General features: G+C 35.1%; 1 protein-coding gene across 2 annotated transcripts in view; it reads left to right on the top strand.

Moving 5' to 3' along the window:
- ARFGEF1 (ADP ribosylation factor guanine nucleotide exchange factor 1) overlaps nt 1-27,295 on the top strand; it is a 143,164-nt gene that overhangs the window by 37,623 nt on the left and 78,246 nt on the right. For both annotated transcript variants that reach the window (XM_055318214.1, XM_055318213.1), the window contains exons 2-7: nt 8,055-8,085; nt 8,591-8,747; nt 17,210-17,356; nt 18,729-18,908; nt 22,093-22,369; nt 25,930-26,040. In XM_055318214.1, coding sequence (XP_055174189.1) covers nt 8,055-8,085; nt 8,591-8,747; nt 17,210-17,356; nt 18,729-18,908; nt 22,093-22,369; nt 25,930-26,040 — 903 coding nt within the window. The remainder of the gene's footprint in view (nt 1-8,054; nt 8,086-8,590; nt 8,748-17,209; nt 17,357-18,728; nt 18,909-22,092; nt 22,370-25,929; nt 26,041-27,295) is intronic.

The following is a 27,295-nucleotide window of genomic DNA, read 5'->3' on the forward strand; positions in this document are numbered from 1 at the left end:
CTGAGATTGTGACCTGAACCAAAGGCAGGTGCTTAAATAACCAAGTGAGCTACCCAGTGTATCTGTTGTTTGTACCTTTTCATATTTAAAACTTGGCAAAAAAAAAAAAAAAGACTAAACCCAGCTAAAACAAAGCACTTTCATACCTCTTTGATAAACCTCGTATTCTTATGGGATAGACAACGAGGTATTATCATCCCCATTTGAAAAATCTATATACTGAGGTTTAAAAAGTTTATACAGTGACAGACCTGGGGTTTGACTCTTGTCTTTTGGGGCCTTCAACCCATTTCTTTCTAATGTATTTCATTTCTGTGACCAAGCTTGAAATAGAACCCAGGGCCCTGACTTACAAAGCAGTATTCTTTCCATGACCCCCAAAGCTGCTGCTTCTGCACATCTTATATTGAGCAGAATCTATGAAATGTCTGATTGTTTATTTACCACTAAGGTTGTTAACAATTAGTACAATAACTCTGTTCTTTTTGATTTTCACTGTAGTCACTGAAAGTTGTTGACAGTGAACAGCCACTGTGTTCTTTTCTATCTAAATATTAAGTTCCATTAAAGGATAATTTTCATAATTCATTGTTTCTTTGAATGCTTATTTTCATTTACTGAATTTTCTTAGATTTATCTATATTTAATACTTTAGTGTTATTAGGCAGGCACTTGATCTGAATTTTGTTGAGATTTTCATTTTTTATTTTAATTAAAATTTTTTATACATAAAGTCTGGAGCAGAAGAAAAAGTTAGTGACTTGGAATATTTATCACTCAAGTCACATTCCTAGTTTTGGTTTTCATAACAGCGGGACTCCTACTTCTGAATTAATAAGCAGCACATGGTTTTATTTGTTAGAAAACTAGTTGTGATAACATTGTGAAATTAATATTCTTTTTCATTAACGAGTTATTGAAACTCAGCCATTTGCTTTGGGCTTCTTATAAAAACCACACTTAAGTCATTTTGCACCTCCCTTGAAGTGTAAGTCACTTCAGATTTTTTAATCTGTAAAATGGGCATGCTGCTAATATTGTGTGCTATTCTAAGAATAAGATGTATGTAAAACAGCTCTGTAAATTGTAAAATACACAAATATGAGGTACTTTTTGTTTATTAGACTTGTTCCTATTCATGTGATTTTGGTGGGCTCATTATAGTTTCATCATCTTAGAAAATATTTCTCAAGGATCTCAGTATCGTTTATATGCCAGACATTCAAAAATCAGTTTCTGTCTATTAGGATTTATAATCCTAGTTTTAAGTTATTTATTTTGGAAAAATTATTTAAATGCACTTGAGAACTTAAATTACACATTATTTTTGGCCAGAGATCAAAGCCTAAATTTTAAAAGTTTTACAATTGTACAGTGCCTTTCTGTTAGAGGTAATTAAAAAATTTAAAGATGTAAAGTTAAATATGGAAATTCTAATTTAAAGTTATTTGTAAGCTATCCTTTAGGTGGCTTTTGTTGTTTTATGATGGAAACTTCACTTTTCACCTTTACTTGAGAGTTTCACTGATATTCAGACAATTGAGGTCAATAATAATAACATTTTATTTTATTATGCTCACAGATTCTCTGTGTGTTGGGATTTCACTTAGGGTGTGCTGCTGTTCAACAGTTTCAGGGGCCTAAGCTGAGAAGACCCAAATGTCTGGGTGAGATGTGAATGGGTGGGAACCAGAATTCTCTAGACTCCTTTACTTATCCTGGGCTCAGCTGGGATTGCTGACTGAACTTCCATGTGGCTTATGCTTCTCATATCAGGGCTGCTGGGTTCCAAGAGTTAATAGCATTACAAGAGAATCAGTACTAGAGTAAGTAGCTGCTTACCCTTCTTTGACCTAATCTTCTAGTAGTTCTCTGTTGCTTTCCCTGCATTCTGCTGGTTGTAAATGAATCTCCTCGGGGAAGATCTATATCTTGGAGGGATTCTGGCAAGGTCACTTTGCAGATGGGCAGATTCATGGGAGATAATATAGTGACCATCTTAGAAAATACAATCTGCTACATAGTGTCCTGATTTTCAAATTTATAGGTCTTAATACCTACTGGATAGTGCCACTGAAACATTTCAGTGACTTAAAATAAAACACTACCAACATGTACCTCTTCTTCACTCCTGCTCTTTTACCTCTACTTTCTCACATAGTGAGAAAACTGCATTTTATGTCTAAGTTCATGGTACCTCTACTATGTAGTTACACAAGCCAAATCTCTTCTTGCTAACACTGTTTCTCCTCTAGATAAGTGAGATTGTTTCATTGGTTTTCTTTCCAGGTGTTCATCCCTATTGTCACAACTTTAATTCAAGCCATTGCCTCCTCTTTAGGTTATTGTAGCATTCTATTTAACTTGTATATTTTAATTTAATCTTTAACTGTATTGAAAAGATAAACCTAGTAGATTATATACATCCAAAAGAATGTTATTTCTCAAAGTAATTCCTACATTTGTACTTTTTAATGTTTTTTGTTTAAAGTTGCTTTCATACATATATATTGTCATAGTTGATCAAATCCCTGTTCTTAATTGATCCTATATCATCTTTATAGTTTGAGTTACAGGATTCTGGAGACTAATGAGAGTTACGTACTCTTTTTTCTAGAATAATGTTTGCACACACACACACACAATTTGAAATGGTTCAAAGAAGTACTAAAGTTAAGAACTTTTGTTTTGTGGTCACATACCATTCTTCATACTTGGCTCTAAGCCAGCTATGATTAATTGGTAGTTAGAATATGATTCCTTTTCTAGAGAATTTTCCTTCTGTGAGGTTATTCATTTAAAAGAAAGAAGCAGGGAGGAAAGAACTGCAAACAGTGAATTCCACAAATATTTTTGAATACTAGCATTATTATGATAATTGATGCATATCCTCCCACACTTACTTCTTTGAAGGAGACAGCAGTTTGGGTGTATAAGTTCTAATGTGTTTATTAAAAACTATTCATTTAACTTATAAGATATTTGCTTAGATTACCAGTTTAGTTTGCATTGAGTAAATACTGTTCTACCATCTAAAGATGAAATGATGTCATGAGAGGTAGCTATAAATCATTTATAGTGTATAGGTAATAGAATTTATTGAATTGTGTTGGTCTTATTTTGAAGTTTGTTTGCATTTTCAGGGGTTGAAAAGAAAGCTGCTAATAAGCAAGTTGATAGTAAACATTATGAGAGGGAATACTTAATACACTTAGGAAATCAGTCATAAAACTTGTATATAATTAGTTATTTTTCAGTAAATCATTCCTTCCATAAGTCCTGTGCCTTATCAACTGTGTTCACTTGGTTCCAGTTATTTAATATACCTAAAGGAATAAAATTCGCATTTCTTCCAAAGTACTTCAAGTCTAAATTCTTATTTATTATTTATTTATTTATTTATTTATTTATTTATTTATTTATTTAAAACATGTTTTTAAAGATTTTATTTATTTATTCATAGACACAGAGAGAGAGGCAGAGACATAGGCAGAGGGAGAAGCAGGCTCCATGCAGGGAGCCGGATGTGGGACTCGATCCCGGGTCTCCAGGATCACACCCCAGCCTGCAGGCGGCGCCAAACCGCTGCGCCGCCAGAGCTGCCCTCAAGTCTAAATTTTTAATGCTAATTTACAATGACCCATTTCTTCCAATTTTAATCTTTCTATGTATATAATGCTGTGGTTGTGTTTCATGGTTTTCAAAATTTTTATAAAACTAGTTCAGGGATCCCTGGGTGGTGCAGCGGTTTGGCGCCTGCCTTTGGCCCAGGGCGCGATCCTGGAGACCCGGGATCGAATCCCACATCGGGCTCCCGGTGCATGGAGCCTGCTTCTCCCTCTGCCTGTGTCTCTGCCTCTCTCTCTCTCTCTCACTGTGTGCCTATCATGAATTAAAAAAAAAATAAATAAATAAAACTAGTTCAAAGGAATAGGGAGAGTAATGGCTAGAGAGAAACTAATTCCTAAAAGAATTTCAGTAATTCAGTTTTTTTAAAAGGGTTAAAACTGCATAGTTTAAAACCCTAAATATCACTAAACAAATTGATCATCTGATTTTTAACTTCTTTCATCTCAGAAGTGATGACTTTTTTTAAGACATCCAATATTATCTATTTGTGTTGTCTAGTGTTTCCAAAGCAGTATAAAAAGATATTTTGCTGACTGTGGTCATCCTTGTCATGATTCTGACTTTAACAGCAAAATACTTCACAATGAAGCACTATGTGGTTTTTAGTTTGAGTACACTAATACTTCTTAATTTGGTGCTTTAATATTTTTTTCTCCCGGGTGTGTTTTCTTTAATAATTGATAATTAGTTTACTTCTTGATTCTACTGTTGATGCCAACATGAAGCAAACTGTAACCAAGCCTTAATTTATTAAAATAGGTAGTTGCCTCAAGAACTGTATTACTGTATTCATTATAAGAAAACTGAAAAGGCCTTTTTAGCATTCACTGAAACACTAGTCCAAGAATTCTTATAAGTACAAAAAATGGATGGATAAAGCCAAAGCCATGGTAGGTGAAACCTGTTTTCCACTCGTTTCTTTTAACTGCTTTATAGCAGTGATTCTTTTTTTTTTTATTTTTTTTAAATTTTTTATTTATTTATGATAGTCACAGAGAGAGAGAGAGGCAGAGACACAGGCAGAGGGAGAAGCAGGCTCCATGCACCGGGAGCCCGATGCAGGATTCAATCCCAGGTCTCCAGGATCGCGCCCTGGGCCAAAGGCAGGCGCCAAACCGCTGCGCCACCCAGGGTTCCCTATAGCAGTGATTCTTAAATTTGTTTGTCAGAATCCCCTTGAAGCTATCTAAAAACACACTCTACACTTACAGTACTGATTCAATATTTACTGATTCAGTAAGTCTTTGGGTCCTGGTGGTAGTGATGCTGATCCTGAGAGCATACTTTGGGAAGCACTGCTTTATAATGTTTGTCCTGATAATCGTAGAATGAATTTCTCAGTACAGTTGCATTAGTTAATAGTAGGTTGCTTAAATATAGGATAGTGTGTCCTGTATAATACCCTAAGACGAGCGAAACTAGTTTCTGGATCACTGCTTACTAGCTGTTTGACCTTAAAGTTATTATTTAACTAAACTGATCCATAGTTTCCTTCTTGATAAAATAAAAGAGTTGTCCTTTGAGGATGAAATTAGATAATGTGTGGAAAAATGTTTTAAACTCTACATTGTTGCGCAAATAAAAAGTAGTATTGCATATTCTTTAAAAATTTCAACTTGTTTTAAAATATTGTGGCTTATTTTATTGTTACTTTTAGTATTATGACAAATACTTATTTTCTGCCTCTTCCTTATTGCCCCTTGTCCTTTTAATCTTGATTACTTTTTAGTGACCGTGTGTTTCAGCTTAAGTGGCCTCAAATGGCTTTGAAAAGAAACATATTAAAATGAATACATAGTCTTAATGGGACTAAAATGAATACATAGTCTTAATGGGACTCTAAAAATACAGGCATTTTGCAGGACCAGAAAGATAACCATGTAAACTATGTTGATAATCAGTGGGAAGGATTGTATTTCTTCTGTGACCTTTAAAGATTTTATTAAAACATTTAAAACTTTTTTACTGTGGGTTATAAATGTATAGGGAAAGGAAAAAGGAAAACTCATATTTAGTACAAGATAATTTAAAACATTAGAAATAGTGAGTTAAATTGTTTTCTTCATTAAAGAAAGCTTTTCTAGATCAGTTTAAACAGTATTTGCTTGCTTTGTATAACTTACAATATAGAGATAGAAAAATATATGGTACTATCTGATTTAGAGAAACATCACATTCAATATAGTTTATGTTGGGTATGTTTTATTAGGCTAATTAAATACGGACATTTAGGGGCGCCTGGGTGGCTCAAGTCAGTGAGCGTACAACTGCCGATTTTGGCTCAGGTCATGATCTTGGGGTCCTGAGATTGAGTGCACATCAGGCTGTGTGCTCAGTGGGGAGTCTGCTTGAGATTTTCTCCCTCTGCCCTCCTCATCTATAATAGATAGATAGATAGATAGATAGATAGATAGATAGATAGATAGATAGATATGGACATTTAAAAATAATGGAATTACAGAATAAAATGGTTCATAGAGTCTTATACGTTTCTTTGAACCATAATGTTTTAGAGCTGAGTTCAGCAAACCTTTTTTATAAAGGGCTTTTCAGGCCAAGAAGTAAAACCAAGGATATTATATGAGTACTTACATACTAAGAGGAAACAAATTTACATAGATTTTTTGTTGATGAGATTCCAAATAATCATAATTGAGTACAAATTTTGTAATCCTGGTCTAATGAGAATTCTTTTAGGTGGAGTAACATCACTCTTCACTAGATTTGAAAGTTAGTGTACCCTGTTATCAAAATGATTGCAGATACTCAGCTGTAAAAACTATTCTTAAACTCAGGAAAACAGGTGGTACATGGCTTTGGCATGTGAGCCATAGTTGTTGACTGATGTTTTAGAATATAAGGGACTTTCGCAGTCATCTAGTAGTGAAGTGAGGGTTGTTTCCTAAGATCATACAGTTATTTAGTAATAGGCGGTGTCAAACCATAGTGCTTTATAAAATGAACTACTTCTGATGTTCTTAACGAATATATTATTAACCAGAATACCCTATTTCCTGCTTATTTTATAAATGGAAATTCACCTTCTACAAAAATTGCCACCTTACCCCTTTCCCTACTTTATATCTTTTTTTTTTTGCCTTACTTGAATTTTAGCAATACCTCAGCTTCTTAAATAATAATGATAATATTTTAAATGAAAAATACAGTTTTAAAATTTTTAATGAAGACTTGGGACAGTTAATTTATCTTCCATTCGTCTGTACTGTATTTTTTAAGATGATTTAAATTATTTTTAATTATATGTATTGGTGAACTGTATAGTTTTTTTTGAACTGTACAGTTTTAATAGCCATATACAGATCTTTGGTGTGAGACATTGTGAACTTTTATTAAGTAGTAGTTTAAATACCTATGGATACTATTTTCATATTGTCCCTCTTCCACTTCTACCACTTAAAAAAATTTTAATACTCTATTTAACACATTTGATCAATATTCATAGATATACCTATGTAATAGAGTGGTTAAGAAACCAGCATCTGGAATTAGATTATCTAGTTGTGAAACCTGATTAGACATACACCCAAGCTATGCAGCCCTTGAGCAAATTATTTAACCTCTTTGCGCCTCACTTTCCTGATCTTTAAAATGAAAATGCTAGTACAGACCTCATAGGGTTACTGTGACAGTTAATTATGCTGGTACATGTAAAACGTAATAGTGCTTGGCACATGGTCTGTTCTCAACAACTGTTGTTTACAATAATAGTAACTGTAAATGTTTGAATGTTTTTCTTCCACATTTCAAACAGGTTTAATCAATTAAGCAGACACCCTAGCCTATTAATTAAGTCTAAGTGTCTTTTATTAACAGATAGGATTTACCTAATTTACCTTATAAGTTATATACCACAGAAGGGAAAATTTCCCTTTGAACTGGGTATGTGTATTTTACAGTGCCGTATGTAGTCCTAAGTAGAAAAATTGGTTAAATATCAACACATGTACATGGTCAAGAGGTTATAGTCCTGGTTTAATAATCTTGAGATAATCACAAGAATGATATGTTGAATCCCCCCGCCCCGTTCACTGAACATGTGCCCTGTATTTTAGAACTTGAATACAATATATATAATACTCCATTCTTAATGCTTCTGGTTGGCATAGTTACTTGACCAAAAAACATTCTACTTTGAGAAAAGAAATGCTTTGGGAATTAGTAATTTACAGTTGTACCTATCCTTCTGGTTATTAACATATATTCTTTGTATAGCTTCATAAGATGATTTGTGTAATTAATACATTTAATAGCAAGAGAATTTTAGTACTGAATTTTCTTTTGAATTTGCATTCTTTCCAACTTCTTATAGATGTTACACATTAGTTTGCAAAAACCTGTAATCAAATTACTTGATGATCTTTCTGTTAAGTTTCCTAACATATGCCTCTTTTTTCCCCCCGCAGAGGAAATAAAAGCGGAAACTGAAAAACAGAGGTTCGTGGGGTTTCTTTTCTAGTAAAAATAATTTGCAAGCATATCAGTCTTGGCTAAAATACTTAAGTGGCAAATTTTCTGTATATGATCTTTATAATAAAATTAATAAAAATTATTTTTAAGAAATAGAAGCCAAAAAAAAGTTCTCATTAAAAAGTATATAAAGGTATTCCTGAAATACCATAGATATGTTTTAAAGTCGTTGCTTAAAGACTTTGATTCATATTTAGAAAGTTTACTAAACATTTAATTACTCTGTAATTTAAATACGTTTTAAGTAATAACTGTTTTTTTTTTTCTTGCATTTAGTTACAGCTCTGGCTACTAGCTTTTGAACTGTAGCAAGTTATAATTTCTCTAGGGTTTGCTTACCCTTATGAAATATGGGAAGATGACAGTTGGTTTAGCAAAATTCCTTTTAGAACTGAAATTCTGTGTTTTTGTGTGAGTTCATCATCAATATGAAAAGTGTGATACTCTAATCAAACCCTTCTTTTTCCTTTAGTCCTCCTCCTGGAGAAGCAAAAGGTGGATCAAGTACCCTTCCACCAGTGAAATCGAAGACAAATTTTATTGAAGCAGACAAGTACTTCTTACCCTTTGAATTGGCATGCCAGTCCAAATGTCCTCGTATAGTTAGTACATCTCTTGATTGTTTACAGGTATGTATAAAATGGCATTATCTAAAAACTATTTAATTTGAATGTGTTTCTAATTAAACATTACTCACAATTGGGATTCATTTTCCATTAAAGCCTTGAATATTCTCTTTGTGATAAGAAACCAAATGGTTGATTAATAATTGCAAATAGGATATTCCTAGTTTAAGGGTAACAAAAATCATTAGTTAGCTTAGTGAGATACATTATCTTTACTAAGTGTTGATTTGGTCTCATTTTCTGTTAGTGAAATGCAAAAGCAATAATACGTTTAACTTGCTGATGACTTTACATACATTATTATTTGCAATGATTGTACTAAATGCCTGCTGTTTTATTTAAAGCAGGAGTTTAATATGGACAAGTTAGTATTTATATTCACTGCTGGACTGTAGCTCTGATTTTTATTTATGTCAGAAAAATTCCTTAAATCTTTCATCCTATTTTATTTACACACACAGAGAGACACACAGTATTCTTTTAAGATATATGTAAAACTTCCAGATGGAGGGGTCTTTCTCTTTTCAGGTGTTTTCACTGTTTGGGAAATTATACCTATTGAACTGATAATTCAGTGGCTAGGAAAAGACTATATTCATATGATTTTTTTGGGAAGAGAGATGAAATTCATTTGATTTGTGACTTGTTTTCTTTGAAAAATTAAAATTATGGTATCTATGGCTTTCAGGGCTATAATGGCTGATGAATGAATAAATCTATGATCTATGATTTATTATAGCCAGTGCATGGAAATTGGATTTTCTGCATTTTCACAGATCTGATGTGGAAAAAGATTTTGAGTCATTTATTTATTTTTTATTATTTTTTAATCTTCTAGAAGTTTATTTATTCTTTTATATATTTATTTTTTTATTGGAGTTCGATTTGCCAGCATATAGCATAACACCTAGTGCTCATCCCGTCCATTGCCGCCCCTCAGTGCCTGTCACCCAGTCATCCCATCCCTGCACCCACCTCCCTTTCCACTATACTGTATTCGTTTCTCAGACTTAGGAGTCTCTCATGTTTTGTCACTCTCTCTGATATTTCACACTCATTTTCTCTCCTTTCTCCTATTATCTCTTTCACTATTTTTTATGTTCTCCATATGAGTGAAACCATGTAATGATTGTCCTTCTTCGATTGAATTACTTCACTCAGCATAATGCCCTCCAGTTCCATCCACGTCAAAGCAAATGGTGGGTATTCGTCGTTTCTAATGGCTGAATAATATTCCATTATTCCATTGTATATATATACCACATCTTCTTTATCCATTCATCTTTCGATGGACACTGAGGCTCCTTCCACAGTTTGGCTATTGTGGACATTGCTGCTATAAACATTGGGGTGCAGGTGTCTTGGCTTTTCACTGCATCTGTATCTTTGGGGTAAAACCCCAGTAGTGCAATTCCTGGGTCTTAGGGTAGCTGTATTTTTAACTCTTTGAGGAATCTCCACACAGTTTTTCAGAGTGACTGTACCTGTTCACATTCCCACCAATAGTGCAAGAGGGTTCCCCTTTCTCCACATCCTCTCCAACAATTGTTATTTCCTGTCTTGTTAATTTTCCCCATTCTCACTGGTGTGAGGTGGTATCTCATTGTGGTTTGGATTTGTATTTCCCTGATGACAAGTAATGCGGAGCATCTTCTCCTGTGCTTGTTGACCATGTGTATGTCTTCTTTGGAGAAATTTCTGTTCATGTCTTTTGCCCATTTCATGATTGGATTGTTTGTTTCTTTGCTGTTGAGTTTAATAAGTTCTTTATAGATCTTGGATACTAGCCCTTTATCTGATAGGTCATTTGCAAATATCTTCTCCCATTCTGTAGGTTGTCTTTTAGTTTTGTTGACTGTTTCTTTTGCTGTGCAGAAGCTTTTTATCTTGATGAAGTCCAGTAGTTCATTTTTTGCTTTTGTTTCATTTGCCTTCATAGATGTATCTTGCAAGAAGTTGCTGTGGCCAAGTTCAAAAAAGGTGTTGCGTGTGTTCTCCTCTAGGATGGATCCATCTCCTCTGATGGATTCTTGTCTCACGTTTAGATCTTTCATCCATTTTGAGTTTATCTTTGTGTATGGTGTAAGAGAATGGTCTAGTTTCATTCTTCTGCACATAGCTATCCAATTTTCCTCAGCACCATTTATTGAAGAGACTTTCCTTTTTCCAGTGGATACTCTTTCCTGCTTTGTCAAATATTAGTTGACCATCGAGTTGAACGCCCATTTCTGGGTTCTCTGTTCTGTTGCATTGATCTATGTGTTTGTTTTTGTGCCAGTACCACACTGTCTTGATGATCACAGCTTTGTACTACAACTTGAAATCCAGCATTGTGATGCCCCCGGCTCTGGGTTTTCTTTTTTCAGTATTCCCCTGGCTATTTGGAGTCTTGTCTGATTCCACACAAATCTTAAGATGATTTGTTCCAACTCTCTGAAGAAAGTCCATGGTATTTTGATAGGGATTGCATTAAATGTGTAAATTGCCTTGGGTAGCATTGACATTTTCACAATGTTAATTCTTCCAATCCATGAGCATGGAATATTTTTCCATCTCTTTGTGTCTTCCTCAGTTTCTTTCAGAAGTGTTCTGTAGTTTCTAGGGTATAGATTCTTTACCTCTTTGGTTAGGTTTATTCCTAACCAAAGAATCTTATGCTTTTGGATGCAATTGTAAATGGGATTGACTCCTTAATTTCTTTTTTCTTCTGTCTCATTGTTAGTGTATAGAAATGCCCATGATTTCTGGGCATTGATTTTATATCCTGCCACATTGCCTAATTGCTGTATGAGTTCTAGCAATCTTGGGGTGGAGTCTTTTGAGTTTTCCATGTACAGTATCATGTCATCTGCGAAGAGGGAGAGTTTGACTTCTTCTTTGACAATGAATGCCTTTTATTTCTTTTTGTTGTCTGATTGCTGACACTAGGACTTCTAGTACTATGTTAAATAACAGTGGTTATTCAGAGTGAACATCCCTATCGTGTTCCTGATCTTAGGGGAAAGGCTCTCAGTTTTTCCTGATTGAGAATGATATTTGCAGTGGGCTTTTCATAGATGGCTTTCAAGATGCTGAGGAATATTCCCTCTATCTCTACACTCTGAAGAGATTTGATCAGGAATGAATGCTGCATTTTGTCAAATGCTTTCTCTGCATCTAATGAGAGGATCATATGGTTCTTGTTTTTTCTCTTGTTGATGTGATCTATCACGATGATTATTTTACGAGTGTTGAACCAGCCTTGCATCTTGGGGAATAAATCCCACTTGGCTGTGATGAATAATCTTCTTAATGTACTGTTGGATCCTATTGGCTCGTATCTTGTTGAGAATTTTTGCATCTGTGTTCATCAGAGATATTGGTCTATAATTCTCCTTTTTGGTGGGGTCTTTGGTTTTGGAATTAAGGTGATGCTGGCCTCATAAAACGAGTTTGGAAGTATTTCGTCCCTTTCTATCCTTTGGAACAGCTTTAGGAGAATAGGTATTATTTCTTCTTTAAACGTTTGATAGAATTCCCCTGGGAAGCCATCTGGCCCTGGACTTTTGTGTCTTGGGAGGTTTTTGATGACTGCTTCAATTTCCTCCCTGGTTATTGGCCTCTTCAGGTTTTTTATTTCTTCCTGTTCTAGTTTTGGTAATTTGTGGTTTTCCAGGAATCCGTCCATTTCTTCTAGATTGCCTAATTTATTGGCATATAGCTGCTCGTAATACGTTTTAAAAATTGTTTGTATTTCCTTGGTATTGCTTGTGATCTCTCCTCTTTCATTCATGCTTTTATTAATTTGAGTCTTTTTTCTTTTTAATAAGGCTGGCTAATGATTTATGCATCTAATTCTTTCAAAGAACCAACTCCTGGTTTTGTTGATCTTGCCTACAGTTCTTCTGGTCTCTAGTTCATTGAGTTCTGCTCGAATCTTTATTCTCTCTCTTCTTCTGCTTGGTGTAGGTTTTATTTGCTGTTCTTTCTCCAGTTCCTTTAGGTGCAAGGTTAGCTTGTGTATTTGAGTGTTTTCCAGTTTTTTTGAGGGATGCTTGTATTACAATGTAAGATGTTCCCTCTTAGGATTGCTTTTGCTGTATCCCAAAGATTTTGAACTGTTGTATCTTCATTTTCATTAGTTTGCATGAATCTTTTTAAGTCTGCTCTAATTTCCTGGTTGACCCATTCATCTTTTAGCAGGATGGTCTTTAACCTCCACGTGTTTGAAATCCTTTCAAATTTCTTCTTGTGATTGAGTTCTAGTTTCAAAGCATTGTGGTCTGAAAATATGCAGGAGATAATTCCAATCTTTTGGTATCAGTTGAGACCTGATTTGTGACTCAGTGTGTGGTTTATTCTGGATAAAGTTCCATTGTGCACTTGAGAAGAATGTGTATTCAGTTGTGTTCAGATATAAAGTTCTGTAAATATCTGTGAAATCCCTCTGGTCCAGTGTATCATTTAAAGCCCTTGTTTCTCTGGTGATGTTGTGCTTAGAATATCTGTCATTTGCAGAAAGTGCCATGTCAAAGTCTCCTACTATTACTGTATTATCTAAGTATGTTTTTACTTTGGTTATTAATTGATTGATATACTTGGCATCTCCCACATTAGGGGCATAAATATTCATGATTGTTAGGTTTACTTGTTGGATAGATCCTTTAAGTATGATATAGTGTCCCTCTTCATTCTAACGAACAGTCTTTTGGATAAACTTTATCTCATATGAGGATTGCTACCCCAGCTTTCTTTTGAGGACCATTTGATTGTTAAATGGTTCTCCATCCACCCTTTCATTTTCAGGCTGAAGGTGTTCTTAGGTCTAAAATGAGTCTCTTATAGACAGCAAATAGATGGGTCTTGCTTTTTTATCCAGTCTGAAACCCTGCATCTTTTGATGGGATCATTTAGCCCATTCACGTTCAGAGTAACTATTGAAAGATACGAATTTAGTGTCATCGTAATACCTATTCAGTCCCTGTTCTTTTTTTTCTTTTTTTAAGATATTATTTATTTATTGATGAAAGACACAGAGAGAAAGGCAGAGACATAGGCAGAGGGAGAAGCAGGCTCCAGGCAAGGAGCCCGATGTGGGACTCCATCCTGAGACCACGAGATCACACCCTGAGCCAGGGGCAGGTGCCCAACTGCTGAGCCACCCAGGCATTCCTCAGTCCCTGTTCTTGTGGATTATTTCTTTGGGCTTCCTCTTTCTTTTTTAGTGTCCCCCTTAATATTTCTTGCAGAGCTGGTTTGGTGGTCACATATTCTTTCAGTTTCTGCCTATCTTGGAAGCTCTTTATCTCTCGTTCTATTCTGAATGAGAGCCTTATTGAATAAAGCATTCTTGGCTGCATGTTCTTCTCATTTAGAACTGAATATATTATGCCAGCCCTTTCTGGCCTGCCAGGTCTCTGTGGAGAAGTCTGCTATTTATCTGTTATTTCTCCCCATATAAGTTAAGAATCTCTTGTCTCTTGCTGCTTTAAGGATTTTCTCTTTATCTTTGGAATTTGCAAGTTTCACTATTAAATGTCGAGGTGTTGAACGGTTTTTGGGGGGAGGAACATCTAGATCTCCTGGATCTGAATGCCTGTTTCCCTCCCCAAGTTAGGGAAGTTCTCAGCTATGATTTGTTCAAATATGCTTTCTGGCCCTTGTCTCTTTTGGTGTTTTCTGGAACCCCAATTATATCTAGATTCTTCCTTCTGAGGCTATCATTTATTTCCCTTAACCTTTCCTCATGGTCTCTTAATTGTTTTTCTCTTTTTTCCTACCTTCCTTCCTTGCCATCAACTTGTCTTCTATGTCGCTCACACTTTCTTCCACCTCATTAACCCTGTCGTTAGGACCTCCAATTTGGATTGTATCTCATTTAATTGATTTTTAATTTTGGCCTGGTTAGATCTAAATTCTGCAGTCATGAAGTCTCTTGAATCCTTTATGCATTTTCCAAGAGCCACCAGTAGCTTTATAATTGTGCCCTGAATTGACTTTCTGACATCGAATTGTAATCCATATTCTGTAACTGTGGCAGGGAGTACTGTTTCTGCTTCTTTCTTTTGTGGTGAATTCTTCCTTCTAGTCACTTTACTCCGTGCAGAGTGGCTGTATGAGCCGGCTGAGTCAAGAATATCAACCACGACCTAAATAAATTTCACCCTAGATTGATTCTGACAAGGTCAGAGATCAGAAAATGAAAACAAAGATTAGAACAAAATGAAACAAAAGGACTACAAGGGAAAAACAAATTTTATTATTTATTTATTTATTTTTTTTGAAAAACAAATTTTAAAACAAAGTAGTCAAAAATAAAAGGCCAAGAATCCCAAAGAAGAAAAAAAAGAAAGCGAAAAGAAAAAAAAAGGGAGAGGAACTAGGAGGAACTCTTCCTTGGTGGTGAGGAAGTTGTAGTGGCGGGAGCAGTCCTAGAGGGTGATCCTCTTGGTTCTGAGTGTATTAAGTTCTGTATGTTAGAAGATGCTCAGTCCAAAATTTATATAAGCCAGCAATACTTGTAGAAAGCCCCAACATTGACCACCAAAACATAAACAAGATAAAAGAGGGGGGCAGAATGGGAATGAAGAGAGAATATAATCTCACAGAATAAACCAGCACGGTATTCCACTTGGTTCAGGGTGCATGCTGATCATGTTTTAGAAGGTGAGGCAGTGAAAACAACACAAAACAAAAAAAATATGCTGTATATCTCCCAAAATTAAATTGAGTATGTTGCAGGGAATCTAGAAGTGGAAAATATATCTAAGATATGTAATTGTAGAAATATGAAAATCAAAAAGGAGGAAACTTAAAAATGAAGAGGTTGTAAAATAATGTAGTTAAGGTGGGAAAAGAGGAAAAAAATATTGGAAATTTTTAGCCTGATATAAAAATGAGTTGTACTGGAAAAAGGGGGGGAAAAAAAAGAAGAGGTACCCTCTAGTTCTATATATTATAAATTGCTCGACTTCCCCTGGAGCTTTCCAGTTATGTTTGGTCAAGAACTTGCTCTTCCCTGGTTCTTCAAGCTGGTCTTCTGGGTTCTGGAGGAGGGGTCTGCTGTACTGAATCTCAGGTGTGTGTGCTTGGGAGGAGATGCCTCACCCCTGCTGGGTGCAGGGCTCAGTGGGAGCTCTTTGCCGGGTGAAGCCTTTGTTTCCTGGCGGCCCGCCTCTCCCCAAGCACAAAGTGAAACGAGGAAAAACAACAATGGTGGCAGCCAGAATTCCAGCTCTGGAGTTGTCTCCCCACTAGTAACTAATGTAGTCTTTCAGTCCGCACTGGCCTAGATGTTCCCAGCCTGGCATGGGTACATGGGTGCACTGATTTGCACAGCTTGCAGGGCGCCCAGTGGCAGAGTTCTCGCTGTCCTGTGCCCTCCCCGCTTCCGCCTGTCCCAGGGAGACACAGGATTGTGAACTTTGCTCAGCACCCTGGGATCCAGGGCCCTGTGTTGTTGGAATTGTGCTCCCAGTGGCCGCGGCTTCCGAAGGCAGCAGGGCACAGACATCTCTGTCTGGAGCCGGCCCACCTAACTGATTGGCTTCTCCCAAATGCCCTGCCGGCTTCTTGCTCCAGCCCTTTACTGAGATTGGTCCACAGTTTGTGGATTTTTAAAGTTCCCACTTCTCCGGGGCTGGGCTTTCCTATCCTGGACGCTTTTGTCACCTGGCTTTAGCCTAGTTTCTCTTGGTGCCGCTCCCCTACTTGATTCTTTTTTTTTTTTTTTTAAATAAAATCTTTTCTTTTTAATTTTTTTTTTTTATTTATTTATGATAGTCACAGAGAGAGAGAGAGAGGCAGAGACACAGGCAGAGGGAGAAGCAGGCTCCATGCACCGGGAGCCCGATGTGGGATTCGATCCTGGGTCTCCAGGATCGCGCCCTGGGCCAAAGGCAGGCGCCAAACCGCTGCGCCACCCAGGGATCCCTTGATTCTTTTTTATTTTATTTTTTCTGCCTTCCTACCCTGCTAGCAGCCAAAACCCTTCCTTCTGTAGCGTTCCGGCTGTTCTTTTTAAATTTCAGGTCGAATTCGTAGGTGTTCAGGATGTTTTGAAAGTTATGTAGGTAAGTTGGTGGGACCAGGTGAGTTGAGGACCCCTACTCTTCCGCCATCTTGCCCAGTTAAATGTGATAATACAACTTTCACAAAAGCAGTATCAGTAGTGATTAAATAGAAAGCAGTAAGCTACTCTGATTCATCAGAGACAAGGTCTAAGACTTGGCTTTCTCAAAATGTTGCCTGATTGTTTTATTGTGGTTATTATGTTTCTGTGGTTATTATGAATGTAAATAATTTTATGTGTTTATAGCTAATAAAGTTTTCTTCATGAAAGGTTGGTATAGCCTTGGCTTTGATTTTACTTTAATGTTTTTATTTGAAAGGTTTCATGTATATTCAATTATACACTATAGTTTTAATGTATATTTAATTAGCATATATGTATTAGTTTAATTAGGATCTTTGTTTTTCAATTTCAGAAACTTATTGCTTATGGTCACTTGACTGGTAATGCTCCAGATAGTACAACACCAGGCAAAAAATTAATTGATAGAATTATTGAAACAATTTGTGGCTGCTTCCAGGGTCCTCAAACAGATGAAGGCGTTCAGTTGCAAATAATAAAGGTAATTGATTATATAGTGAATTTGTCATTCACAATCTCTATTTTTTAAAATCTGAAGCTATTTATCTTAGAAATATTTAGAAAGGTTATTTTATGTGCTTTCCAGCTGTAGTTGAGGTCTTTTAGTTGCTTTTTAGATACCATTTGAGGAGATTTTTGTTGATTATCATCTAAAAGATTATATGTCCAGTGGGCCCTCAGAGTCTCCCAGAGTTTTTCAGTTTCTGAAATGTTTGCTGTATATATTCCATCTTTTGAGCTTTAGGGCCCATGTGATGGTCCCTCTGACCCCTGTACTTTCTTTTGTACTTTTCTAGACCCCTTATAGTCTGCCCTCTATTTGTGCACCAGCTTTCCAGATTCCCTTGTACCTATTCATCTGTTGTACCTACTCAGCCAATCTTTGTGCTGTAACTTACCTGGATGATTAAACTCCTTAAAAGAAAAGTTACTCAGTTGTTTTTTTCAGTCTCTTATATGTTTTGAATTCTTAAGGTGACTGCTAAATGGTTTTGGTGATATATTTGTAAATCAGTAAAATTTTCCTATGCTTTTAGTACTTTTGAAATCATTTACATGTATGAAGTATTTTTTGTGTGTGAATATAGCCCTTCTGAGCTTTTCAGTTTCATAGCTGTATTTACTTCACAAGTCATATCTTTATTCTAAAAAAGCTGCCTAATCAATTGGCCTATATTTGCAATTTCTTATCACTCATGGTTTATTTAGCATATACTTAGTGCTGACTCTGCATAGCTTTCGTTATACAACATAAAAGGAAAGAAAAAGGAGTTCTTGCTCTTGAGAAATTGCAAGTACCCTAATGTATGAACATTCACGTAAGTTAAAGCTATTGACTTTATTGAAAGATTCACTTAGGATGATTTTAAATGCTTTACTCCAATTTAATCTGATATTTTAAAACTTTATTCTATTTGTAAACCTCTTCAACAACAACAGCAGTACATTTATTGAGCTGTAAGAAATATCTCAGAAAAATTTGGGAGTGAATAAGAAAATGTATCTTCCAAAGTTGACAGTCTCATTCAACAGATATGTCATATGAAGCATATCTGTGTTCTGCTGCAACAGAGTTAGTGCTGTGCATTTTAAGAAACTAAGTAATCTTTTTATTAAGATGAAACTTGGGCTGAAACAATTTAATTGAATAGTTTTCTATAGTTGGGTTTGGATTATTTGGAAATTACTGCCAGGTGATGATATGTATTCAAGGCTGGTAGAAATTCTTTTGGTGTATACTGAAAATTGTGTACTGGTGTCTGAAAGCTTAAATTATAATATAAAAATATTCATATTTTTGTGCTAAAACTCTGATGTAGAAAATTGCTTCAACTGTGTCTTTCTTTTTAAAGGCTTTACTTACTGCAGTAACATCTCAACACATAGAAATTCATGAAGGAACTGTACTGCAAGCTGTGAGAACATGTTACAATATCTATCTAGCAAGCAAAAATCTCATCAATCAGACAACAGCCAAAGCTACTCTTACTCAGATGCTAAATGTTATCTTTGCACGCATGGAAAACCAAGCGGTAAGTATTAAGAAAGAGAGATTGTAAAGAATACCACAGGCATCAAATACAGAAAAGAGTTTATAGGGATGCCCGGGTGGCTCAGCGGTTAAGCGTCTGCCTTCGGCTCAGGGTGTGATCCCGGAGTCCCAGGATTGAGTCCCACATCAGGCTCCCTGCATGGAGCCTGCTTCTCCCTCTGTGTTTCTACCTCTCTCTCTGTATCTCTCATGAATAAATAAATAAAATATTTTTTAAAAAGAGAGAAAAGAGTTTATAAGGAAATTACAGTGAAATCTTTTGTGCTTATAGAGAAGAATGTTTTCCCTTATAGTTCTACTTGAGATCTGTGGCATTATTTTGCTTTGTTTTGAGGTTTACTGACTTGTTTGACTTTGGAATTAATTTCTTTCTTCTTTCTTCCTTTCCTTTCCTTTTTCCTTTTTCCTCTTTCCTTTCCTTTCCTCTTGTTTATTCATGAGAGAGGCAGAGACATAGGAAGAGGGAGAAGCAGGAACCTGATGTGTGGGACTCAATTCCAAGACCCCGGGATCATGACATGAGCCAAAAACAGTCGCCCAACCACTGAGCCACCCAGGCGCCCCTGACTTTGGAATTTCAAACATATTTTTAGTTGTTCACAAGTAGAATTTGAAAGACATTTATTGTCATCATCCTCATGGAAGTGTTTATGAATTGATAATATTTTTATTGTACTCAAACTTAGATGAGTTTAATGTAGATATAAAACTACCTAATTTGATCTCTTCTGCTATAAAATTATTTAGTCATTAAGTCCTCTAAAAATTATGTATCTATATTGTGGAAATACATTTGAGGGAGTAAGAGATCAGCTAAAGAATCATTTATACATGTTTTTAAATTGTTCAGGTCTTCATAATTACAGAATGCAGATCTGTACAGAATGTTTGATTGAATGCAAATCAAACACTTTAATTAAGCTATCAACCTCTAACTTTTTTTGGAACTGATTTTAAACTTCAGAATTACAGAGAGCTGTCCTTTACCCCTCTTTCCCTTAAATATCAGCATTTTTTATAACCATATTATAATAATCAGAAGGAGGAATTGACACACATTAGTGTTAAATAAACTACAGAATCTACTTGAATTTCACCAATTTTCCTACACATGTCCTTTATTTTGTTTCAAGATTCAATCCAGGATCTGACATTGTACTTAATATAAGTTTAGTAGATGATAGGGATGTTGCTGAATACCCTGCAATACACAGGACAGCCCCTCTCCACAACAAAGAATTATCTGATCTAAAATGTCAGTAGCATTGATACTGAGAAACCCTGGCCTAGAAAGTATAGAAGTATATAGAAAATGCTTAAAGGTTTGTTTTCATGCAATAACATTTATTTATTTATTTATTTATTTATTTATTTATTTATTTATTTATTTATTTTTTATTTATGATTTTTTTATGATTTTATTTATTTATTAGAGACGCACAGAGAGAGAGAGAGAGGCAGAGACACAGGCAGAGGAGAAGCAGGCTCCATGCAGGGAGCCTGATGTGGGACTCGATCTCGGGTCTCCAAGATCATGCCCTGGGCTGAAATCTGCGCTAAACTGCTGAGCCACCAGGGCTGCCCACATTTTTTTTAAAGGATATTTTTAGAGTTTCTATGACACTGGATTAAATAGAACTAGAATTCAACACCATGCTTGTCTGTGATTCCAAAGCATGTGTTTCCTCTACTAAACCATAGTGCCAACCTGTTGAAAGTTTAGACTGAGGGTGGGAGTGGATTGTAAGTCATAGGTTCTTCACTGCTAATTTGGAAATTGACTTTTTCATGAATGTGCTAAAGTATTGGTCTGAAAATTCTGTTCCAGTTCCAACTGTGCATCTAACTATGCCCGTCAGTTTCCTTATCTGTAAAATACAGAATTTAGATCATGTGTATTATAAGATTATTCCTACACTTTAAGTATTAAAATATTTCAATTTAAATTGATTTTATAAACTCATATTTTCACATAAACTGCAATATTACTAAGAAATACGAAATGTTCATATTTGGCACAGTAAAGTGTTTACCTTTATGGAAATTAATTCTGAGAATCATTCTTATTAGGCCATGAGGACCAAAAGAGATGTGTCTAAAAGCAATAAAGTGCTAAAAAAAAAAAAAAAGTGAAACCCTGTGATCTTGATATTACTGTTTTAGCATCTTCTAAGTAAGCTAGTTTTATAGGTGGTATTGTATGTATAATGACAAGTATCCTAAAATAAAACACAGATATTTGTCAATAAAAGTTTTTCATCCTTATTAAGATGACTGAGCAGAGACATAGAAGTACTCATTGCTGTTTTATTAAATGCAGTTTTATTATTTTTAATTAAAAAGACATTTGGCAACATGACATAATAACATGTTACACTGACAATTTCCTCCCTCTCTTGTTTCTAATTTGGTCATTTCTGACCCCCTACCCCCTATAGGTAACTATTATTATTAACTGCTTTCTTGTGTATCTAGATTTTGTTTCTGTATATATTAGTAAAAATGAATCTGTTTTATTTCCCCATCTACTTTTTCCCTTCCTTAGTGAAATTTTGATTTTAGGAAAATCCACTATCGACAATAATCGAATTATTAGTCTGAAGCTATTAAAATTTATTTTGGTTTTTAAAAAAATTTATTTTGGTTTTTAAATTTTGTTTAGGTTATACATTCACATGATTGAAACACCAAAAATAGTGAAGAGAAGATATATACTGAAAGACTTCCATCTCTGTCCTTATGTGCCAATTTCCATTGCTCTAAGAAGTAACCACTATTACTTGTTTTTGTGTGTTTTTAGTATATTTTATATTTTTTTCTTCTGATGGACAAAGTGGCACCTTATATATAAAGGGTTTGTTTGTTTGTTTGTTTATTTGTTTGTTTATTTATTTATTTATTTATTTATTTATTTATTTTATGATAGTCACACACAGAGAGAGAGGCAGAGACATAGGCAGAGGGAGAAGCAGGCTCCATGCACCGGGAGCCGGACGTGGGATCCGATCCCGGGTCTCCAGGATCGCGCCCTGGGCCAAAGTCAGGCGCTAAACCGCTGCGCCACCCAGGGATCCGTATATAAAGGGTTTATAGTTGAATATGATACCTCCAAATTTTAAACAACTTATTTTACTATTATTGGAAATTATTCTATTTCTTTGCAGTTGCAGGAAGCCAAACAAATGGAAAAAGAAAGGCATCGGCAGCATCATCATCTTTTACAGTCTCCAGTAAGCCATCATGAGCCCGAATCACCTCAACTTAGATATTTGCCACCTCAAACTGTTGATCACATGTCCCAAGAACATGAAGGGGACCTTGATTCCCATACAAATGATGTGGATAAAAGCCTTCAGGATGACACAGAACCTGAAAATGGATCTGATATTTCCAGTGCAGAAAATGAACAGACTGAAGCTGATCAGGCAACTGCAGCTGAAAGTAATCTTTTTGAGAAGGGGTTGTGGGGCATGTGTTAAGGGAAGAGTGTAGGCATGGATATTTGGGAAAGAAATGTGGAAAGGGTAATATGACTTAATGAATATCAGACACATTATGTTAATGTGAATTTTTCCATCCTACATGGCGAAGTTAATTGACTACAACACATAGGACATTTATTAATAATAGTGTGCATTCATTAGCATCTCATGAGTAGTATGATTTACAGACTTGTTTTGGAGGAGATAAATATATTACTAGAGGGGGTCATAAATGTCTGCTAGCATGTGATACAGGAACTTCAGTTTTCTTCTTAAAATTAGCTTCATAGTGAACAACGACCTATTTTTTTAGTAAGGTTTTCTGGAATATGACTGAAAGTTTTAGGGCATCAAAATGTTACTGGTTTGGGAAAATATTATGGTCTATAAAGTACTAAAATTAAATATGAAAAGAAATCTTTTGAGTAACCACCTGACATGCGAAAGTATTTTTACATCCTGATGTGTAGCAATCACTGAAATTGAGATGCTCTCTGATAGTATTTTTCTAAGTAAATTTATTTATAAGAAAAGAGTGGGACATCTGAGTGGCCCAGTCCATTAAGCCACCGATTCTTGGTTTTGACTCTGGTCATGATCTCAAGTTCCTGAGAAGAAACCCTGAATTAACTCCACTCTCAGCATGGAGTCTGCTTGAGATCTTTCCCCTTTTTTTTCTCCCTCCACCTTCCACTCTTCCATCTTCAGGCACTCTCTGTTTTCTCAAATAAAATCTTTTTTAAAAGTGGGTTATGAGGATGTGAGGGCGATCTGGCTGCGACATCTGTCACCCCATTGATCGCCAGGGTTGATTCGGCTGATCTGGCTGGCTAGGCGGGTGTCCCCTTCCTCCCTCACCGCTCCATGTGCGTCCCTCCCGAAGCTGCGCGCTCGGTCGAAGAGGACGACCATCCCCGATAGAGGAGGACCGTTCTTCGGTCAAGGGTATACGAGTAGCTGCGCTCCCCTGCTAGAACCTCCAAACAAGCTCTAAAAGTGGGTTATGAGATAACAAAAAATTAAATTACATTTATTTATTGTACTAATTTATTTCTCTAAAAATAATCACATGAAGTCATCTTTCACCCCAAACATTATTTTGAGCTTTAGCTGTTCTATAAAACCTCCAGGGAGTTGGGTTGTTCCCTTTGTTCCTTCTTAGATTGGTGTCAAAAAATGACGGAAATTCTCTTGCCTATTCACTGTGTTTGCGTAGAGGTAGGATGGTTAGGGCTTAGTAACAGTTTATCTGAATTCTGTATTTTTCTTTGAGAAGAGACTTCTGTAATATATTTTCAGCTTTGGATTTTTTTTTTTAACCACACATCTTTTTTTTATAACAATATTGACATGAACATCAGCAGTGGCATGATTGGATGCCTTTTCACTATTTTTCATAGTGCTTTATTCTTTATTTTAAAAGGGATAATTTCCATAAATCCAAGCTAATACTCAAGTACACACAGTACTCAAGCTAATAGTAAATCTGTATTGTTTATATGATTTACATTTTTCTAGTCTGCCCTTGCCAGAGTTTTACCTGCTTTTACTGCGAGTTTATAAAAGGACTGATTGAAAGAGCTAATCCATAATAGAGCTGACAACCTCCTTCTGCAACCCTTTGTTTGCTTCCTAGAGTTAGGAGTCTCTCATTGTTTTGTCTTCCTCTCTAATTTTTCTCCCCTGAGTTTACCTCCTTTCTAGTTAGGAAATTTTTTGTCAGAAGAAACAACGTGGGCTGAGACCCATAGAATGGAAGCATCTACTGTATGAGTCACTTTATAGGATACAGAGTTATAAATAAAACATAATTCACTGTGTCGTAGTAATGATTATTTTGGCAGTATAGGTGTTTGCTCCCAGCAGCTGATAAGGAAAATTCTGCCTGAGAAGCATTGGTTAAGAGTGCTCCAGAGTTAGATTACCTGCTTTGAATTACATCTCTGTCACTTATTAGTTATGTGACTTTTTGGACATAATAGTTAGCTTCTCTAGTGATTTCCTATGTGTAGTAAATATTACTGTTATTCAAATCTTTTCTGTTAGATAATTTGTGTGAGAATTGACTCTTGATTTCACTAGTTATTTTATACACATATTAGTGACTGTGTATATTTAAGTTTTGTTGAACTAACTTTCAGACTTTAGATAATTTTAGCCAATAAGAGCACAGAAATACAAAGCTTAGGGGCACCTGGCTGGCTCAGTCAGTGGAATCTATGACTCTTGAGATTGTAAGTTTATTTTTTTTATTTTTATTTTTTTTATAAATTAATTTTTATTGGTGTTCAATTTACCAACATACAGAATAACACCCAATGCTCATCCCGTCAAGTGGAGATTGTAAGTTTAAGCCTCATGTTGGGTATAGAAATGACTTAAAAAATAAAATCTTAAAAAATATATAAAAGCCTAAGAATGATGGAAAAAATATTTTGTCAAACATTTATATTTTTACTCCACTGAAGAATCTAAGTGTTACTGTATTTGAATTTTTTATAAAATAAGTTTACTGATTTGGTCTCCTTATTTATCAAATTCCCCTTGTGGCATTCAGTATTTTATAGAATATAGCAAACATAGGAGCAGTGAACAATAGGGAAGACAGGCTTCTGGAAGCCAGAATCATAAGTAGTAATGGGTGTGTTAGCACTATAAACTTCTTTTATAGTATAACTATACTTCTTTTAAAGTATAACTACCTTTTATAGTAATGGGAGTGTGTTTTATAGTAATGGGGGATGGGTGTGTTAGCACTATAAACTCATGCGCAGTCTGATGCCATTTGGAGTAGTAAAACAGAACAGGGTCCTGGATCCCAAAGCATCTCAAAGTGCTAGTTGAACCTTCCTTAGATATTTGCAGCATTTCAAAAAACCCAATGGAAATCCTATTTTTATCTGTAAGCTAACTCTGGAAAGTAAAATTTTATCAGTTTCTCTTATGCTGTTCAGGAATTCTCATGGGCTTTTCAATCTTTTTTATTGTTAAATTGGGGACCAAATTCTTTTTTACTTATTAAATAGAGTTTTACAATGGATATGTAGATTCTTTTGGGGAAGAAAAATAGTAAGGAAGGGCTGGTGGATACCCAGATAGCCCTCTCTTCTTCAAGGATCTCACAAATATTAAGGCACAATGACGAGCTTGTTATTATTGATGAACTGGGCTAATCAGTATATGTATACTTATAAGAGTTTCAAATATGTTAGAAATGTTTCATTCAAAATACTTTAAAATGTTTGGCTCCTAAAGGAATAGTCTAGAAAATTCACTTAAGTTGAATGATCACTTAGTAGTTTGTCAAGTGAATCATTTTTTAAATTGACTTGAATTTATAAAATATTTTAAATTTGATTTAGTTATGAATTTTGAAGGTTTAACTTATAATAGCTCCTAGTTTCATGTATCAGATTTTCTTTTATTCTTAATTTTTAAGAAAGTTTTTAATTTTAAATGTTTGGTAAAGTTTTCCGAAAAAGCCAAAATAATGTTTCCTTGGATTTTTCTTTTTTAAAGCATTATCTAAAAATGACATATTATATGATGGAGAAAACCATGACTGTGAGGAAAAGCCACAAGACATTGTACAGAGCATTGTAGAAGAAATGGTGAACATTGTTGTTGGAGGTAGTGTATTTCACTCAAAATTGATTTCTTCTGTCTTTGATGCTTCATCTCACTTGGAGGCTATTTATGTAATGTATGGAGCAAAAATATAAGCTCTTTCTCAAATTAGAGTGTGTATATAGAAAAAATATTTAGATATCTTTCATTATAGAAGAGTTACTCTCTTTTTTTCTCTAGGTTCAGTTACAATCTTTTATAAATATCCATTATTCCCCTACCCCATTAAAAGTTGATGCCATTTCATTTTTTTGTTTTTGTGTTTCATGGTAGAGGTATATTCTTTATCCTCCTAAATGTGCTAAACTTGATAAACTAGAAAATATTGAATTTGATTTGGTTTTAAGTATTCATGCCTTTTTAAGAAAAATCATGCTTTTTTATACCTTTATTATCACAGCCAAGGTATAGTTGTTATAGGGCCAAGTCCTATCTTATGGATTATATTATAAAGATGTTTTAAAGTTTGTTAGGAATTAAACTCACATTTTCCATGAATAGTATTATTTATAGATAGGATTAGGTTTGAGACCAATCCACTGAAGCTTATTTAGTTCATAGTATCTTGCCCAGAACTAAGCGTAATACCTTGCTACATATACTTCTAGATGTATGATTAAAGGTACTATATGGCTCCTGAATGAGAATAATACTGTTTCCACCATACCTAACTCCCACTTATAACATCATTTCTAAGAATATATTTTCTCCTTTAATGCAACACTAGAACCAGGCATTCATCTGATTGCCTTCTCTTTTTTTTTTATCTTTTCATTCAGCAAATACTAAGGAAGTGCTTACAGTTGTGTGGCACTGTAGGAGGATACAAAAGTTAATCCAAGATAGACCCTACTCTGGAAGAAGGGGGTTCTGGAATATATGTATGTAGGACTAATACAAGGTATAGAGTAATAAGTACCATTACATAGAAATAGCTAACATCCTAATAAAATTCAGAAAAAAAGTGAGTATTTCTAGTTAAAATGAACCAGAAGAGTTTCATGTAGGAGATGATACTTGAAATTAGACTGGATTCACACAGGTCTAGGGATGGTATTTGATGTATTGAAAACTTTTGATTCAAGTGTAGAGGAGAGGGTGGTTTGGGAAATGACATGTGGTGGTTTGGCTGACGTATTAAGTATGTGATGTCATAGAATAGTAAGGTTAAAGAAATCTTGAACAAACTTACTAATTAAAGGTTTAAGATTTTAGACTTCATTCCATCACAAAATGAGTTAGCATTAAGGATTTTTAA

This window comes from Nyctereutes procyonoides, unplaced genomic scaffold, assembly GCF_905146905.1.
Source record: "Nyctereutes procyonoides isolate TBG_1078 unplaced genomic scaffold, NYPRO_anot_genome, whole genome shotgun sequence".
Classification (NCBI taxonomy): Eukaryota; Metazoa; Chordata; class Mammalia; order Carnivora; family Canidae; genus Nyctereutes; species Nyctereutes procyonoides.